At 45.8% G+C, this 19,993-nt stretch overlaps 1 protein-coding gene across 27 annotated transcripts in view; it reads left to right on the forward strand.

Moving 5' to 3' along the window:
- The window catches only part of LOC118229204 (receptor-type tyrosine-protein phosphatase S-like), a 193,063-nt gene that overhangs the window by 147,044 nt on the left and 26,026 nt on the right, over positions 1–19,993 (forward strand). For 5 of the 27 annotated variants that reach the window (XM_035420955.1, XM_035420954.1, XM_035420959.1 and 2 more), the window contains 13 exons: positions 2,879–3,193; positions 5,975–6,168; positions 7,198–7,224; positions 8,597–8,714; positions 11,639–12,232; positions 13,144–13,238; positions 13,638–13,891; positions 14,176–14,263; positions 14,727–14,954; positions 15,173–15,330; positions 15,950–15,985; positions 16,236–16,351; positions 19,392–19,439. In XM_035420955.1, coding sequence (XP_035276846.1) covers positions 2,879–3,193; positions 5,975–6,168; positions 7,198–7,224; positions 8,597–8,714; positions 11,639–12,232; positions 13,144–13,238; positions 13,638–13,891; positions 14,176–14,263; positions 14,727–14,954; positions 15,173–15,330; positions 15,950–15,985; positions 16,236–16,351; positions 19,392–19,439 — 2,271 coding nt within the window. The remainder of the gene's footprint in view (positions 1–2,878; positions 3,194–5,974; positions 6,169–7,197; positions 7,225–8,596; positions 8,715–11,638; positions 12,233–13,143; positions 13,239–13,637; positions 13,892–14,175; positions 14,264–14,726; positions 14,955–15,172; positions 15,331–15,949; positions 15,986–16,235; positions 16,352–19,391; positions 19,440–19,993) is intronic. The other 22 variants (XM_035420963.1, XM_035420966.1, XM_035420978.1 and 19 more) reach the window with 19 other exon arrangements.

Genomic DNA, 19,993 nt, shown 5'->3' on the forward strand with positions numbered 1-19,993 from the left:
GCCCCGCCGCCGCCGCGCTCGGACCCGCGTTGTTTATGACGGAGGTTATGCGTTTACTCTCACAGCACCTACGCATATTCCCCACATTAAATTTAAACCCAAATGGTTGCGTGCAAGTTAAGGCCTTAGGAGAACTGCTTTAACCCAAAACCGAAAAGCATTTCAGACACGATCCCATTGGCCTACATTGCTCGGCAGTCTGGACTTTCATTGTGAACAAAATAAAAGGGAGTTGTTTCAGTTTCTGCGGTTTTGGGGTGTTTGGTCTGCGCCTGTGAAGCCGTGTTGAGATACGACGTGTTTGTGCGGACAGCTCGGCGTGCCCGGAAGGCAACTGTCAGGAGACCCCCCCACCGACCCACCCACCCACCCAGGTTCAGGGACAATCACAGCTCAAGTGATTGGCAAAACATTTCATCGGAAAACATTTTCCGGTGTCATTATTGTAACGTGAAACTGCGGCTCTTCTGCTTCGAGTCAGCTCTGATGGCCAGGTGTAGACCCCCAGGGCACTGTCAGCGACAGCTGTTTGAGGAGCATGTCATCAGCTTGACTGTAAGGATTCCTCTGTCCTGAGGGAGCTGGTGGCTACGTTTCAGAGAAGCTAGGCTTTCACTCACCTGCCTTGACTGTGCGTGTGCCATTTTGCTGTATCTCAGTACGGCATGTTTATATTTCAAATGATTGGGTCTCTCCTACAAGTACTTCTGACCCCATTGTATTGTTAAGTTGTGCCACTTTATAAAACAGGATAGATTTTCTAATGCTAGTACTTGTGTTAAATTTGTTGTGGAGAGACACCAAAAAAGTACTATGACAAATGTATGTACAGTATGAGTAGTCACAACAATTTGGTGTAGAAATGGCACACTAGAATTTTTTACAATGTTTTAAAAAGCCACGATAAATCATAAAACAGACCTATGGCTTGGGTTGGCCAGTAGAAATGCAGCAAGACTCCTGATTGGCGGTCTGGCGGATATAGACACTTCCTGGTTTGCCTGGGTGGGTGGGGTTTGGCTCCACATGACAGGAAGGCCTGTGGGGAATCAGTGCAGACAGACGAGCTCTGGGCAGTGTCCAATCACAGTCCAGGGAGGAAGGCTCCAGACAGAGTGTACACACACAGAGAATTGGGAGCTTCACCCCACGCTTTGCCAGCGTTCCTCATATCACTGAGAGAGAGAGGGGGGGGGGGGGGGGGGGGGGCAAACACTCAGCTGGTGCTGCAGAGGAGCAGAGATTGAATCTGCGGACAAGAATCCCATATCCCATTTAGTAGAATTTGATTCATTTTGTGCCAGTGAGCTGTAAACAGTCCTCTCTCCAGTCACCATAATCAGGCCCACTTTGGTGCTGAATTGAGAATCCCCCTCCCCCCAAGTGATTCACGAATCACAAACAGCTCCCCTCTCTCTGTCTTGTGGAAACTGGGGCCCGTGAGATAGGAGTAGTATATGGTCTTGACCAAAGCACGGGGTCACCCCCTCCCTCTGACCACAGCAGAAAAATCACATCCTAAAGCTCACTGAACAGACACCAAACGGCGTGGCTGTTAGACCACAGTGAGCGGCCCCGGGCCTGGGGTGTGGGGTGGTTTGGTGCTGCTGTTAGGACAGAGATGGTTAGAACCCGCCGACTCAGGCGACTAGTCCTGGGGCTCCGGGTGCTGAGAGTAAGAAAGTCTTTACAAATGTGTTAGAAGGAGCACAGGTACGTATCAGAGCAGACTGTGTGACCCGGTGTTTATTCTCATTATTTTCCAAGTCACCGTTCATGGCCCCCTGTTATTCACGCATGTAATGATTTCTCATTGAAACTAATGTTTCCTTTTGTTTGAGTGACTTCAGTTGTCATGGTAATAATTTTCCTATTTCCTTTCTCCCGTTACATTTGTTTGTACCTTTGTTTTGGGATGACAGGTTGTCTTAATTTGTTATTATAAAAGTTCATCCTTGTTTGTTTTCATACTGAATGCCTATTTTGTTATTCATTTACCCTTGTTATTGATTCAATTAAAATAGTAAAATCAGAGCTAAAATCAGAGCAATGGACTGAACAAATTAAAGAGGCTTTGATGAAAGCGAGGAAATGGCACACATTAAACTGAGTGTCTTTCCCACAAATCCTTGGTTAAATTGAAACACATATAAATAAACTTACTGGGCACATTTGCTTTATTTGAAAAAAAAAAAAAACCTTAACATAAAATACCCATATTGCAGTCTTAATTCTGAATCTCTGTGAGTAATGTTCTATGGTTTCATTAACTGCCATATGGAAAATGGCTTCAGGTGGCCACACAATTAAACCTTCCTCTTAATTTAGAATTCATTGATGTGTAATTTTTTACTCGATTTCAAAAGAACATTCCAGAAGAAAGACCAATCACTGAATGTAAAGCTTTAAAGCTATTACAGTTACAGAAACACACTGTGTATTTAAATTAAAATTAAAATAATACATTCATTATGTATATGTAATGGCCAAGAATGGACAAGTAAGAGCTATTTTTAATACTGATAGTCTGCGTGCCATTAGAGTACTTGCAGTATTCAGTATTGCTAATACAATGCAGTGTCTGCCCCTTTGTTGACAACTGATATAAGGACATAAGGAAAAAACACAGTCATTAACATTTTTATGCATATTGTGTTATTCCTAAGTTTTTTTTTCCCCCCGTGCTGTTTGCTTGAACCCTTCCAATCTTTGAAACTCAAGCATTTTTGCTATTATTTCACTTCATTTTAGTTGCATTTTCTTTTTTTTCTTTAAATTTCCGTTGGTCATTTTCTTTATCTCTCCCATCTTTTTTGTTTGTTTTTCACCCCTTCCTGCTTCTCCGCCCTCCTCCTCCTCTTCCTCCCTACCTTACCAGGGCCATCTGCCCCGCCTCAAGACGTCAAGTGCGCCAGCCCCAGCCCCAGCTCCACCTCCTTGCTGGTAAGTTGGCACCCCCCGCCTGCAGAGAGCCAAAATGGTGCCCTGGCGGGGTACGTGGTGCATTACCAGGTGGCGGGGGAGGAGGATGGAGCTGAAGCCATGGAGAAGCCTGCTGTGCCCCCCACATCGGGCGAGGTCCTGCTGCAGGAGCTGGAGAAGTGGACCCAGTACCGAGTCACCGTGGCCGCCTTCACCTCCAAAGGCCCCGGCCCGGAGAGCCAGCCCATTCTCTGCCGCACCGACGAAGACGGTACTTCAGCCGCTAGCCCCGCTATACGGTTCATTTCTCTGAAAACTGCAAGTTCTGCCAGACGAAGCTTAGAAATTCTCTGGATGAAACCCAGGAAAGTGCATGCTTAAATGTAGTAAATATACAGAAAGTTGATGAAAGGCTTTGAAACGCTTCTTTAGAAGTGCTTGGCACCAGAGAGCTGCTCCAGAGAATAATCTTGGGTGCACTTTTAACGCCGCCTATATCAAACCTATGGCACAGTAAAGCATCACATACTGGAATTATTTATTTCCTGTTCCACCCAAGGCCATGCTGGTTTTCCCCTTCGATTTTGAAAAGCTAAGTAGCTTTATCTGTGCTGTCTGCGAGCAACCCCTGAGGAGTGATACTTCAAAGTACAGCGATGTGCCCAGCTGACCTCTTGCACCCTCTGACACACAGAACACCCTCCCACTGAGGCTTCTCTATAAAAAAATACCAAAGAACATTTCTCGCCTGTTTGTGCTTCCCGTGCACCACTCTGGCAGGGGTGTTTCAAGTAATGGATGTGTGACTTTTGAAGGAAGAGCTAGAAAATAGGATTAGCTTCATGAGTGGGGCGGCGGGGGGCGATGGTTTCAGCGTGTGGTATCGAGGATTGCGATCATCTAGCCTCACGTGGGAAGTCGCGTTCTGTTCCTGACTCTCCGTGGGGATATCCCCGCATGTATTACTCAATAAAGTGGCTCATGGTGGCGGAGAATGTGCCCACACATCACTATAAGAGAGTGCATTTCCATTAAGGAAGCTGTCTCGCTGTGCGTACATACTCTCTCTGCCGCACATGAACATTGGGCCTCATTCACCAATATCTTCTTAAGTTTTTTCTTAAATTTGTTCTTGAGAAAATTCCTAAGACAAGTCTACGTCAGATTCACGACGTGTATTTTTTAATTGTTCGCACGTGTTCTTAAAATGATGAATCCCATTGTCCTCGTAAGTGTAAAGCGCGTGCCAGTTGTTCCTAATTAGCATAGGTAAACGCCTCGCCAATCCCCATGAAAGGGTATGAGACTGAAGGGCCGTGTGCACACAGAAATCGAAAAGAAAAGTTGAGAGCGAACAAAGTCAATAATGCCCAAACGAAAATCTAAAGACGGTGGAGCACTGGACTCCAAACATAAGAAAAACTTCAGTAGTTCTGAAGTGGAGGTTTTGCTGCGGGAAGTGAACAGCAAACGACAAACTGTCATATTTAGTAGCGTCAGTAGTGGATATAAAATAACACAAAAAAAGATACATGGGATGATATTACTCGTTCAGTGAACGCTGTATCCGGAGAAGGGCGCACAACTGATGAAGTAAAAAAATGGTTTGATGTCAAATCTGAGGCAAAAAATAAATAAATAAATAAAAAATACTGGTGGGAGTGGGCGCAAGGAATTGCGTGTTTTGCATTCAAACGACAAAGCGCTTCTCGTCACATTAATACAGTTCATTAAATCAACCAGCAGTAAACTGCATCGGAGTAAACCCGTCGCTGCACAAACCACTGCACAAAAAATGTATTGCCAGTCATTTTGGTTTCACCCACCTAGTGATGTTCTCTTCTTCAACATGCCCATGTGTTTAAAAAGTGTTACTTAAGTGCTTAGTTTGTATTCAAAATTTAAACATTTGCTTTTGCAGTATAGACCAAACATTGCATAATTGAAACCCCCAAAAATAAAAGGTCACTACAATGGTTTGATTTTTATCATTTACTCCCGCTGAGGCAACCACCCTCTGAGATGGAACCTGGCACCTTAATGCTTTGTAAAATAATTAAAATAATTATTAAGAAATATTATAAATGATAAAAATATTATTGTAATTTAAATCCTATAATATTATACAACTGTAGAATTGAAGAAAAGGCAATAACCAATTATATTGCACAAACATGTCAGCACTAAAATGTGCGTAAGTGTGCTCTTGAGTGTGCGTAGATTCTGTTCTTACCTAAGAACAAATCCCGAATAAAAGCATTGGTGAATGTCAGAATCTTCGTGAAAGCTGCGTAAGTGGGTTTTAAGAAGAAAATTCTTCTTAAGAACGGTTGGTGAATGAGGCCCATTGTTCTGTCCTGTAATTTCCTGACAATTTCTGATTCCCAATTGTATTTTTGCCCTGCCTCAAGACGTGTGCAGAGTTTCTTTTGACTCTGCTCCCCACAATATTAGCTGTATGTTCATTACTGAGTGGGGGATGCCCTTGCTGGTGTTGCAGTCAGACTGCAGTTACCTGACCGATCGATCCACTGGATTTCATTCTGGACCATGGGGTGTGTACCTGCCCTAAGCTGGATATGCCACCCGCAGGTTTTTTATATTTCTCATTTTTCTGTCTATGTAATGTACTACCCAATGGACATTTTTGTGGTGAAAAGTTGGTGAAATGCCAACTGTCTTGGCATTCAGGTCAAAACTCAGCTATGTTTGGTTGCACACGGAAGCTTTCTTGCTGACTACGATGTAGCCAGGCTATATCTGGGCAAAAAATAAGATATATTGGGGTTTACCTAGACCATCTATGTCAAAATGTCCCTCAACCTTTCCCTCAACGATCTCCACCCCTATAGACATCTAGAATCCAGCTTTTGGGTAGAAGATATAACAAATGGATGGATGGAGAAGGACCACTGACAGCAGAGTACCTAGACGATATAGTGTAATACAAGGATGTGACGTCGCCCCTATGGGTACCTGTATGGTTCAGTATGGTCTTCTGTGCCTAGTTGCATATGTAGTCAGTTATTCAAGGTTTCCTTTGATCCTGCAGTACCTGGAGCGCCCCCCCGCCGAGTGGAGGTGGAAGTTTTAAACTCCACGGCGATCCAAGTGTCATGGCGCTCCCTGTTGCCAGAGCGACAGCACGGCCAGATCCGCGGCTACCAGGTGCACTACGTGCGCGTGGAGAACGGGGAGTCGCGGGGCCTGCCCCGAATCAAGGACGTCATGCTCGCCGACGCTCAGGTGAGCTCGCCCCAGGCCACGCCCGCGCCCCCGCCGGACCTGCATCGCAAACTGATTTTGTAACTGCTTTGGTTCTACACGAGCTGACATTTTGACACTTTGTTCAAATAGACATTTGCATAGCCACATCCAGGGCATATTAATAGGCAAAACACATAACAACCACCGAGTACATCACAAAAAAGCTGTGGCTTTGGTCTGGCCAGGTACCTGGTCGGCATCACAAAGAGAGAGCAACACGATGACAAATAGTGCAGAATTCAGAGCATCAACAATAATAAAAAAAAGAAATTATTTCACAGGGCTGCCTTCCCTGTAACCACTGAATTATAAATGAACTCACCCCAATGGTTGATTTATGAAGCTTATACCGACAAGACAAGGGGAAAATTGTTAAAAATAACTTTCCAAGTGCGACTGCATGCAGTCTCGGTAACTTACAGGCTAGAGCTAAATGGAGAAAACACTCTGGAGTGTAAAACAGACTCCGATGACAAATTTTTCTATTTACGAGGAATCCATATGTGAAGGCTCAGAGCAGACTGTATTCAGCCTGTCTTACGCTTTCTGATCTGTGGAAAATGGTTTAACTGCATTTCTTTTAAGACAAATAGTAATTTATCATCTCAATTTTATCTGCGCTTGGATTTTCACTTGTATGGTCTAGCTTTGTTTATTGTTTCACCATTGATTCTGACTGTGACAGCTTGAAGGTTGTACATGAGAGAGCAGGGAAAACAAAGAGACTAAAACCAGGAAATCTCCCAAGAACCAGCACCTGTTCTGCACATCAGTGTCGTGCATGAACGTTTGATCGGCCAATCAGAGCCGTTCCTGTCAGAAGGCAAATCTCCGCAGCTGTTTTCTGTCGAGGAATCTTTTGTTGTTCTGTCGGTGCCTGTATACCTCCTCAGGTCTTTTCTTCCGCACCCCACCTGCTGTCACACCTCTCGCCCCCTGAAGTTGCTCTCACTTTCTGCTTTCTTCCCTCTTTTTCATCGCTCTCCCACACTTTCTCATGGGGGTTAGTGGGAAATGGATGACACTGCTGAATATGTGAGTATAGAGATTTTGGTGTACCCGTACAACAGCCAAGCTGGGTATTGCATCAACCGGGCTATAGGTCACGTCAGTCGCTATGACCCATTTTGTCATTGTCTGATATCACAAACTGTGTCATTTGTTTTACATTCTGAATCTCGGAATTACTCTAAATTTGCCTTAGCAGTCATAAGCCTGCGCTTGTGTTATGCTAACCAAATAAAGTTTTTATTTTAGTTCATTCACAGGTGATAAGCAGTGCTGAAGGGCACAATGGCGGGAGATGCAATATCCACTGCTGTGTGTGCCTAAGCTAACGTGTGCTGTGTTGATAAGAATTATTATTAAAAAGAGAGAGGGCATGCAGTGCTTTAGCAGTGTACACTGAGTAGGGACACTCGCTCCCTATATTTGCAGTGGGCCATTGCTCTTGTTTTGACGCCATTTTGTTTTTATTCGACCTGAAAAGAACCCAGCAGTCACTCTCAGCAAACTGACCCGCCACTAATACCAAACTGAACCCATCTTTTTTCTTGAGTACTTGCAAGCATCCAGTACATCTCTCCACAGTACATAATTATGCTTGTGAATATATTTCAGAGAATTGTGGCATCTGTGAACCCTCAGACAAAAGAACTGTGAACAAAATTAATTAGCTGAATTAATTTGTGAGGACAATTTATTTTTTCAAAGTTGTGATGTGTTTGGTTTTTTAACATAAAGTAGAACATTTTGGGGAAGATTTGGCTTTAGGACAGCAGAGGACAAATATGCATAAGATAAAGATCCCCATAATAAAGTTATGAAAACAAAGTACACGCTGTTCTGTTTCTCATTTTGAAATAGGGGCACATAGGGGTGAAATTAAGCACAAACGGCGATTGCATGACCCGCAGCGGTCTTATTCAAAGGCTTGACTGTAGCTGAGCTTGGGATTCTGGGTGATAACGCATTGCTACTAAAACATGTCCACATCCAAGCTAAGAATACGTGCAGAAAATACGTAAAAACAACAAGGAAAAAAATAACAAAGCACAATATATATATATATATATATATGATTTTATCCAAAGTTGCCCTCTTAGAATAGTATTCATGAATATGGACTTAAAAGCGTAGGAAATGTACTGGTTTAGGCAGCGCTTCCCCCAGGCCATCATTCCCAATGGCAGGACTAGTCAGTGATTGCAGAAGAATTCCGACCCTGGCAAGAGTTCTCGCATTTCCTTGCTTCGAGGCTTTGAACCTTGACATTTTTAAATAGCATGTTTCCATTGTAGCACTTTGGGAAGAGTGAGCAAACATTGTTTCCTTCCTTTCGTGCCAGAAGATCCAGACTAATGCGTGGCCTTTGAAAGCAGTGCTCTTTGTGTTTATTACCCTGCAGGAGATGATCATTGGGGGCCTGCAGCCTGAGACTACCTACTCCATCACCGTGGCAGCGTACACCACCAAAGGAGATGGTGCTCGCAGCAAGCCTAAACTGGTGGTGACAAGGGGAGCAGGTTAGCGCCAACAGTACTACCCTGTTGTATTACTCAGCTGCATGTCTCAACACTGTAATTTTTAGCATCATTAGCATGCTTGGAGTAACAAGTAGTTAAATACAAAAGCGCAAATACTGCTCAGAGATTTAAATGCACAAGTAGCATATAATTAGCCATTCAGTAACAGTAATGAGGAGAACGCCGCAGATTGCTGAATAACACTGCATTGATGAGAATTAATCTCATCGTAATACGAAAACATGTGAAGTACTGCGTATAATTCAGATGTGGGAGAGGATATTGAGTTATGAAGCTAAGCGCGTGTGTGCGTTTGCGTGTGTGTGTGTGTGTGTGTGCATGTGTGTGCCTGTGTGTGTGTGGGTCATGGCCAAAGGATGTTGTGGACGTGGATCAATACACATTTTTCTTCAGGGTCAAAGCGTGCTGTAAAAGCTCCTGGAAGCTTCAGTGGTGCTGGCACTTAGGCAAAGAAGGGGGCCCAGTCATGGATCTCTGCTAATTCAATCTTGGCTTCTCTGTGTGAGCGTAATCTAGCATTACAGTAAAGATTCCTCTTCAAATCTGTTGCCATTAATCTCCTGCTGCGGGACTGTTGATTAGTGTGATAATGGCACATTGGGTGGGGATATGAGTGCAGCCAAAGATGGGTGGCAGAGCCAAAATGTGCTGCTCATTCAAAAGTGCTACACATGCAATAGCAAGGTAGGTCTGTCGGGTAAGCTAAGGCTTAGTAGTTTAGAGGGGTGTGCTATGGCTCTCTCTGGATAAGAAACTGCGCTCACTGGCTCACAGCATCAGAGTAAGAATTTTGCAGGTCTCTGTGGGTTCTTGAGAAATGGCTCATAGCCACATTCAGACTCCGCAGAGTTTTGAAGATTAAATTTTTTTTTTTTTTTTTTTTTTTTTCTGTGCTGTTGAGCAGATGGTCCCAGCAGGTTTTTTTTTTTTTTTTTTTTTGATGTTAATATTACAGGAGCCAAAGAGTGTGTGAGCCTGAAGCCTTCTTTGAAAGGCCATCTCAGAAAGGTCACCCAAATGTGGCGGGGCTGTATGGTTTCTGCGCGGCTCTGTGCTTCAGTGCCCCCGCGACAAGGCTGGGGTTTTGACAGACAGCCCACTGCAAGTGTCAGGCTGTGACATGGGGGAATGCTGGCTGTCACTCAGACCGGGAGTCCCCCTCCCTCAAAGGGCTCAACTCAACCAACAGAATTAAGCAAATGCTAAGTTTTATCATCATATTTGTGTTCGTTATGCTTAATAAGTAACAATATTCCCTCTTTCTGTGAGAGTTTGTACTCAAAACAAATGTTACCGTTGCACTGTATTGTTAGTCAATTCCTGATAATAGTTATTGTTGTAAGCACTATCTCATTTTTAAACAATTTTAGAGCGAAGTAGAATTCACAAATTCAGTAATGCTTTTGCTGTTTGAATAGACCTGGCACTGTAAGGTCATTCCATTAGCCTAGCGTACCTTATGCTACACAAGAATCAGACATTCTCACACTTTGAACCCAGGATAGGGTGTTTTCAGTAATTTGTTAGAAAAGCATGGTGACAAAAAAAACACTGATTTTAAGAATAATGAAAAAAGCAACACTTTCTAATGAATAATACCAGAAAATACTGGTGAGCGCTTGAGTTAAATTTCTTAAGGCAGCAACACATAATTGGAAAACATCCATCAGGAATTTCCTTTTGGCTCCCACACAGTCACATTCCTTGATAATTGAAATTATTTAAAATTAATACAGGTTCCAATTTAGTAAAAAAATTTATTCATCGTAAAAAGAAAAATTATATCTTGAAAAGATAAAATGTTACAGCCTGGCATTTCTGTTGTGTATTTTCAAAATCACCTCACCCCTTTTTCAAAATCTGAAAGACACTCCTACCTTTCTCGCCAAGGATTTAGTTTTAATCATTTTCAGCCAGGACAGTATGAAAATTAAAGAGGGTTGTTGTTCGGTATTTTAGCTGCTTATTAAAAAGCCTGCTGTTCTCCGCTGGAATAAAAGGGAACAAGGGACTCACCTGTAGTGATATAGTGGTGCAATTTACAACGAGTCATATGCAACGGCCCTTTGGAGCCATGCAGTTGTGGGTAGCATCATTTGCCCTTACTTTGGGTGTGCTGCACTGACAACCGCACAGTAGTACACCTGTGGTGTAGGTGAGCCTTGAGAAAACACAGGAAACTATCAGTCAGAGCTTTAAGCCCAGAATGAGCCGCAAGATACTGCCCCTCTCATGCCTCTCCCTGCCACGGTCTCTCCATTGAACATGTGGCATTTCTGGGGTGGGGGCTGGCACTGAGCTTGTGTGCAGCATTTTGCCCAGGGAACGACACAAAGGGATTTGTGTATCACATTTCTGGGCTGGTTGTAGGCGTTTTTTTTAATGACAAGGATATGGCTGGAGTCCAGGCTGTGAATGTGTGTGTGTGTGTATATATGTGTGTATGTATGTGTTGTGTGAGTGCATACATGTGTGTGCATGAGGGCATTAGTAAGGGGGAATTGTGAAGTGGAGCAATTTTCCTGTTGCTATCCGTCAAGGAATGTGGTGCATGTCTAATATAAAGCACCTCTCCCTGCACTAGCTCTGTCTTACTGACAGAGTTTCTGCTGGAGAGTGATGGCAAGAGGGAAGTAATCCAGCCCCGAGAGCAGTAATATGCTGAAATAGTCCATACTCACACAGAGCCATTAAAGCGAAATGAAGGCAGTTCAGGTCCAGGGCCATTACAGGAGCGGTGCAGTGGCAGAGGGCAGATGAAATTTGAAAGGCCTGGTCTTTACGAGCAGGTGTTATGATGCAATGACAGGCGTGGTCCACACAGCACATATAGTTAGCCTGAGGCCTGTGTGTGTAGTAAGAGCGATCCGCTTCTCCCCCCACCCCACCCCTTCTGTCCGCAGTCCCAGGTCCGCCGTCCCTGTCGGTCACCCGGGAGATGGGGACGGTCGCGGTGGTGCGGTGGCGGCCCCCCGAGGCCAGCGGCCCGGGCCTGGAGGTGCAGGGGTACCGGCTGCAGTTCGGGCGCAAGGACGTGACCCCCCTGGCCACGCTGGAGTTCACCGCCCAGGAGCAGGAGTACACCGTCAGCAACGTGCACAGGGGCGCCACCTACGTCTTCAAGATCTCGGCCAAGAGCCGCTCGGGCTTCGGGGAGGAGGCGCGGCAGGAGCTGACCGTCCCCGAGGAGGCGCCCAAGGGCTACCCGCAGCTGTCGGAGGGCTCCAACGCCACCTGCTGCTCGCTGCAGCTCTCCTGGCAGCCGCCCATGCTGGCGGAGCGCAACGGCGCCATCACGGAGTACACGCTGGCGTACAAGGAGGCGGGCAGCGCCGCCAGCCCCCGCGAACTGACTCTCCCGGCCGGCGAGTCCGGCTACGCGCTCAGCGGACTCAGCCCCGACTCCGCGTACGAAGTGAAAATTCGCGCGCGCACCAGTGTAGGTCCAGGGCCCTACAGCCCTCCCATGCAGTATAAAACGCTGGCCTTCCAGACAGGTAGGGTATGCTCGTTTCTTCTCTCGTGGGGAAAACACACAGAAACGAAAGCAACCGAACCACCACCAGCACAAAAAAAAACCAAAAAAAAAAAACCACCAAAGCAAAACCACGTATGCAGGACACTCACTTCACTAAACCAAAGGTAAACGTAAGTCAGTCAGTCAGTCAGTCAGTAAGACACAGAGCCATTGAGAGGGATGAGGCCTCATGTTGGAGGTAAGTGATGGGTTAGCAGACATACTGTACCTCCACCAGTCCCTGCCAGTACACTCACAATATGCAGCTTCACGCACACCCTGTATGCCAAGGTAGGCTCTCTGCTTCTTCACGTCATATTTATTTATTTACTTATTTATTTATTTATTTACTTACTTTAATTTTTTATATTCTTTTAAAAGTATTATGAACCCTCACGTTAGGAAAGTGTGCGGCATGGCATCCCAAGATGCACTGCTTCCCACTGCAGGCATGCTCTCGTTCCAGTCTGTCATTGTTATTTCATCGGTCATGCTGGCAGTGCCTTGCCCTGGCTTATTTTGAACGACTCAATCCGAGCGACAGAATCAGACGGTGCTCGATTTTTACGGGCGTTGCGACTCGAGTGTGAAAACGACAAGCGAGTCAAAAGTCGCGGCTCACGGAGAGGTACTGCCACGTGGCGGAGCCGTCGTCTGATCACGTCCCCGTGTGTCTGTGTCAAAGACTGCGTGTTTTATGTTTAACCTGACGCCATTTCCCCCCCCCCCCCTTCCCCTCCCACAAACCTCCACAGCAAACACAGCGCACCGAGGGAGCCCCCCTCCCCCCCAAGGAATGGAACTGCATCGTCTCTTCTCTCCACGCCCGCTGTTCTCTGAACCCATTAACCCGTTTCTTTTCTTTCTCGTTTGTGTGTTTCTCTCCAAAAGACGTCCCAAAGAACTTCACCGTGAAGTTTGTGATGAAGACTTCGGTCTTGCTGAGCTGGGAGTTCCCGGACAGCAAATACCCCTACCGCTTCACGGTCAGTGCCACAACCGACGCAACCATCTGCCCCTCCCCCGGCAGATGTGCTCAGGCCTCAGCTTCCTCATTCAAGAGTCAGGGCTGAGGGAACCTTCCAGATTCACAGGGTTGCAGCATTGCATCTACAGTTGACCAACTCAGTTGCATACCTACACAGATTTAAATGATTTTAAAGTGTCCAGCTATACGAAATGGATAATGATTTAAAATGCTAGCCCTGGATAAGGGGAATTATGAATGTTAACATCTTTAAAGATATAGGTGTGTATAGATAAATACAAGTATTCATGACTCTTTTCCCATCAAACAAAAAGGACATGTAGTATTTGTAGCAATAACGTAATTGTGCACAGTCTGTGTTTCTGTGTGTGTCTTCATATTCTAATTTCCTCTTTAGGTGGAATACAGTCGCCAGAAAATTGATGTGGATGCCAGGTTAAGGAAAGCTTTGTTGACAAACCTTCGGCCAAACACAACTTATGACTTCAAGATCACCAGCCCGGAGGGCAACATGGGGGGGCTGCGTCATCGCATCCATGCCAGGACCGCCCCCCAAATTCTGAACAGAAAGCCTGAGCTGGACCATAACCATGACCTAGAGCCCACCCTTACCCTCATCCTGCCCCCACTGGAAAAACGGGACATAATCAAGTGAGAGGAAGCCGCAACCACACACACACACAAACGCACATGCCAGATGCACACGTGCCCTCTCAGTCATGCACATATACAAACCTACACACACACCCATGCTCACATGCACACGCACCCCAAACACACTTTCATACATCCTAATCTCAACCTCAACAACAAAATCAATGGGATTGGAGATTGTTTGACAGCAGATGAGAGCTATGTGATGTGACACTGAAATTTTGACACATAACTGTGAAGCATTTGATGGATGGGATTGACTGACAGTGCCATATTTTCAGGAACATCTACGTGGTGGTAGTTCCTCTAAAGAAAGGAAGAGGGCTCATCAGGCACATCAAGAGCCCAGAGGAGATTGACATGGAAGAGGTGAGCACACCTGGGATGTCTATTTACCATCGCATCAACAACTTAGAGCATTACATCATCATTTTACAGCATTGCATCAACACTGTTGAAGGTTATAGGCACCAAGAATGCCTCTGTGAGATAAAAAAAAAAAACAAGGGAAAACTTGTAAGAGAGACACTGGAGAGACTGTTTTTATTATTTATGAAGATAGCCGTCTGACAGAATTCCGATGTCAGTGAACTGAGACTATATTTTCAGTTCTGGAGCTATTTCTGTTGTTTAATGAGTGTTTTAACGCTATCAGTCAGTAGAGAGCCGCATGAGTTTAAAATAGTACATTTTTTCACTTTCTGGTTGCTAGTCACAGCAATGTGAATAATAAAAATCTCTCACACCCTTTCTCTGTCTCTCTCCCTCACTCCCTTTGTCCATCTCTCTCTCTCTCTCTCTCTCGCTCTCTTTTGCTCTTCTGTTCCCTCAGCTCCTGAAGGACAGCAGCCCGAAGCACCGCTACGGCCGGACCTCGCGGCAGCGGAGGCAGGCGGACCCCCGGAAGCCGTACATCGCCGCCAGCTTCAAGCCCTCCACCCTGCCCAGCTTCTTCACCCTGGGGAACCAGGCCGAGTACAACGGCTACGAGAACCGAGCCCTCGAACCCGGCCAGGAGTACGTCTTCTTCCTCCTGGCGGAGCTCAATACCACCGCTGGGGTACGTTCTTCCCCTGCTCCCTCACGGTTACGAAAGCTGAGAGGTTCCCATAGGACACTGTTCTCTTAAAATGAAACGGGTGACCCTCATATCATGTGTGTCATGTCTTTTTATGCATCTGAAATGACGCACTGAAAGTTTGATTTCTTACATTGTTGAGTGAGCCTGAAGACTCATTTTGTGTGTGTGTGTGTGTGTGTGTGTGTGTGTGTGTGTAGAAGATGTACGTGGCCAGCCCCTACACGGACTCGGTCATTGCCCCGGATGTGGACCCATTGCCCATGGATGGAGGCGACGGGCTTATCTGGGTGGTGGGGCCTGTTCTTGCCGTGGTCTTCATCATCTGCATTGTCATCGCCATTCTGCTGTACAAGAAGTGAGTGCATAGACTACCATGGAGTGGGCAGGGCGGATTTGGAATGGTGGGATCATATACAGACAAAGGACTTTCTGTTAGTCAAGACTGATGGGCCTGTTTTAATTATTTCACTTTTGAAGGCCGAGGCCTGGGATACAAAGGTTGTACACATCGTAATGGATTTTTACTGCAGTCTGTACTACGACACAAACACTGCTTTTTCTTTGATGCAGAAACATACCATACACTCCATTTTAGCTTTCCATTGTATCTCAAGACAAGTTAAGTTATGTATATACACTAATGTAACTGCCTAGTATTAAAGGGATAGTTCAATTTCTGGGTTTGTAAAAAAATACATAACTTTGGTTGCAGGGATTCAACAGAAAAGCTAAATTCCATGTTGATTAGCCTGCGGTACGCTCTCAAATGCATAAATTTGCTGGACACAAGTCCTGGTAGGAGTCAGTTTGGCAGGTTTTTTGTCTTTCATTGCCAGACCATCTTGGGTCTACTCCAATCTCATAAACTTTATCTATTGCCTTGATCTCTGCAGACCTATGAATTTAAATGCTTCACATCGACTTTTCCCCTTATTTATGTGCTCGTTTATTTACATGCTTATTTGTTTGTGTTGCTCTCGGATTATTCACGGAAGCAGCAAACCGGACAGGTAAGGCTCAACTGTAGTGCTGAATAAGTTTCCACAAAGTGGATAAAAAATACCACATTGACAAAAAAAAAAAGTAATGATATATAGAGCCCTATTTTGAGTTTGTTTGAGAAGTGGTGCATGGTCGAGTCGTGCATGCATGTTTGTGTTTGTGCCTACGTGTAAACGGTTTTTGCGAAATCTCAGCTTTTCTGTCTTTTTGCCATCATTTTAGTCTCTTGATGGCTCTTCTCTTATTTCGTCCCTGAAGCAGCAAACGGAAGGACGCAGAACCTCGCAACAAATGCCCCCTGAACAACATCGAGATCGTGCCGCACCATCCCACTGACCCCGTTGAGATGAGGCGCATCAACTTCCAGACCCCAGGTACAAACGCACAGACTTTCCCGTGCTCATTCGTACAGTCCTGCTGTAGATGTGATACATTTCCGAACTATTACCGCAACAAGGCAGGTCAGCAAGCATTCTGCCCATCTCTCTTAAGTCTGAGATTGGCAGCTGATGCGTACAATAGCAATAAATTTAATACAGTGGCACTGTGCAATGTGTGAATGCATCGGAGAAAATATCAATGCAAGACGTAAGACCAACGGCCCTGAAGGTATCGATCACCTGCATTTCCCCCTCTGCACTGTTCATTCATTACTTCTCTTAAGTTATCTTCATCAGATAAGCTACGACTGCCAGAACAACTGATGGGAAATACGATAAACATCACAGAGGCAGCCACGGGAATTGACTGCCATTTGGAAAGATGGGGTATTTAAGGCCAACAAAATTATACAGTCCGGAGGGAAGTTCGGAGGGGACAATATGCATGAGTCCAGGGGGATGTGTAGAGAGGTGAATGTGTAAATGTCCAGAATGAAGTGTTCTGAACAGAAAATACAAGTGTGGAGATAAGAAAATACAAGAGTCCGGAGGGATGGTTGAAGAGCAGTACATTCAGGGAATGTTTGGAAGGTAGGGGATGATGTCAGAGGGGAGACAGGAGGGAGAGCAATGGTTGGAACTGGCTCTTGCTAGAAGTTTGGAACAGCACATAAAGTTGAATCTAGAGGGACATTTTCAGAGGTTTGGTCACAGTGGTTGAATTTTAACTCTTGATTCAGCTATAGCCAATCATTCCTTTACAACTTCATGATTTGCTTGCAATGAAATGCCCCTCCAACGTTTTGAGCGTCCCCTCCAAACATGTCCCCGTGCTGTCCTTCCCCTTCAAACTCTCCTAATGCACTTCTATCCTGACTATATGGCCTGGCCTCCATCTGGCCATGTTGAGTGAGATTACACAGCTGTCATCGTCATTCACATCAGACCACGTTTTATTCCATTAAAACAACACTCATTTGAAAGAGAAGCATATCAGCTGGATCCCAGCCAGCAAAATCAAACCTTATTGGAAATTTAAAAAAATAACTCGATAGACCTGAAAGAACCCATTTATTGCAGGCTGAGAATCATCCACTTGATGCCTTAAATTTGTGATTACAGTGTTTTCAGGGGTGTAGAAACAATGACTGAAAAGTGAGCGTACTATCATGCTTCTTTTTATTCCACTACAGGCACGAGTGATGGCCTGTAAAAATGTTGACATACGCTCTGTTTACAACTTTCTGCAGCTCTGCTGAATGCCGTAATACCATTTACAGTTTGCTCCAACAATTTCATTTAAAGTGCCATTTTGAGCTAATTAAACAGTACAGTGAGCAATTGCAACACTTCCATTCGCTAATAGGTGCCATTTTTCAAGTGACCACACTTCACTACGCTCAGAGAAGCACCTGGCAGCTCTTAGCATATGGCATGAATCTTTATGCCTGAAGAGTGCCACGGGTAGGCATTAAATAAAGATCATGTGTGTGTTTGTCCATATGACAGTCATGCGTTCTCTCTGTTTATCTGCCCCCCTCTAACCTGTTGAGATGTACTGCAGATTCATTTCCACACATGTTGGTTATTCTGTCTTCTAGCCTTCTCCTCGCAATACCCATCCCCCTCCCACCCCCATGCCCCTCCCCCCCCCTCCCCTTGCCTCGCATCCCTCACCCCACCGTCCCCTCTATATATTGTCTTTACTGTCTTTGAGTCCATTTTCCAGAGGTTCCTCAGCCCTGATGACTGACTCTCAGAGACTGCAGTCTGATCTGGGAGAAATTACAGTGAGCTGTCAGCTCGCCCATGAGCCGGAACCGTCTACCCCCCCCCCCCCCCCCCGCCCCCCAGCCCCCCTCCATTCTCTAACATCCCAGCCATCCATTTAACTGCCGTGCTTTCCCATGATTCCTGGAGGCAGAATGTCCCCTCAGCCTTTGATGGATGGCATCTTTAGACGGAAGATTTGTGGACCCGCCCCACATCCTTTAATGAATCATTGTCGCCGGTGAAATACGGGAGAGATTCCGCGCTCGTCCGTTCGAGCCGTCGTCCCGCGCAGGATTCGATCCGCTCGACCCTCCCAATTAAGACCGAGCCCATTTAGTTTAATTTCCTGTTTTACAAGTATTTAAAAGGGCGGCGCTCCTTAATGGGACAGGCCGTATTTACGACGGCTGTTCGTCGCCCGTTCCTCGCCGGGTTCCCCGTAACTAGGGTAGGCGCGCCGTTGTCAGGAGCAGCAAGGCTTTTTTATTTATTTATTTTTTTTCGCACCGTTTGAGGTTGTTTGCGACGGCGCAAGATAAAACGGCGGCCGGGCCGGTTGCGGCCTACCCTTCCGCCCCGCGGCCGCGCCATGGAGACCGCAGGAGGAGACGTGGGCAGGCTGACAGAATGCGGTTAACAAGGAGGGCTTTAACCACTCACCCTCGATTTTCGCCTGGCTGACTCTGATGCATTACCCCGGGGGGTGAAGGGGAGCTTCTCCCTTCCAAAGCCCCGACAAGGCAGATGTATGAGAGAGCGGGAGAGGCGGCAGTGAGTGTGGGGAAAACCCTTTTTCAGAGTGCTTTTTTATTTTTTTTTATTTTTTAATTAAGCAGCTTATCAACAATAGCTCCTGCTCCACCGCTCCGGTGCACGTTGCGTTTCCCGCGAGTCTTCTTAAATGGCCGGGTCCTTCCAGACTTCATCCAAGCCCTTGGTTAGCCGCATTTGGCGCTCCTGTTTATTTCTTGACAGTGCAGTTGGAACATGGTGCCTACTCTTGAGAATACGCTTTTGTCACACTGCGGTCCTCTTCCTTGGTTCAGCTGGTTTGTGGGCCAGTTGGAGGAGGGTCCGAGCCTCAGCGCAAATCGTACGCGCCAATTTTCCCAGTCCTGAATGCTTGCATTGTGCTCTAGTGGAAGGCTCTCATAATTTTCTAAATTCATTTTTTTTGTGTCTTCAGTGCTGTGCCGGCCTTACTATTGTGCCATAATTTGTTTTCACCATCTATGTTTTTTATGTCTGCTGTTCTTCACAGATTCTGGTCTGAGCAGTCCTGTAAGCGAACCTGGTTTTGACAATGAAAGTTAGTCCCGACGAGTTTGCGTTCTTGTGTTTTTTTCCACTTTGCATTTTGTTTAAGAAGCAGCACTGTGCCACTCACCACTCTGTTTGTTTGTTTTTTTTTTTTTCATTCTTTTATTCCCCCTGTATTTTTCACCAGTAGAGCACCAAGGTCCCGCGGTCTGCTTCATTTGGTCTGACTTTTGCTCACAAGCTTCTGGCTGCTCATTACTGCACCGCGCGAGCTCTGCAGCTGCCGCGAACGTGGAGGAGAACCGCGTCTCTCCTCCTCCCCCTTTCACCTCCCCCTTTCACCCCAGCACTCTAATTTCAACCTGAGCTGAAATTCGAAGCGGTAACGATAATGAGGCAAATCAATTAAATGAACACCTAAGAACAAACAGGCTTTTCATCTGTCCTTTCCAGTGCTAGAAAAAAAAACAAGAAGAGGGGGGCGGGGGGGGGGGGGAGTTCTCTTACAGTCAATTTGGCCCTTTCTGTTTTCATGTAAATAAATGTATGCAAATGCACTCTCAGTGTTCCGGGGCCATTATCGGAGGGCTGTGCTGCTGAAAT

This window comes from Anguilla anguilla, chromosome 6 (genome assembly GCF_013347855.1).
Source record: "Anguilla anguilla isolate fAngAng1 chromosome 6, fAngAng1.pri, whole genome shotgun sequence".
In the NCBI taxonomy this organism is placed as follows: Eukaryota; Metazoa; Chordata; class Actinopteri; order Anguilliformes; family Anguillidae; genus Anguilla; species Anguilla anguilla.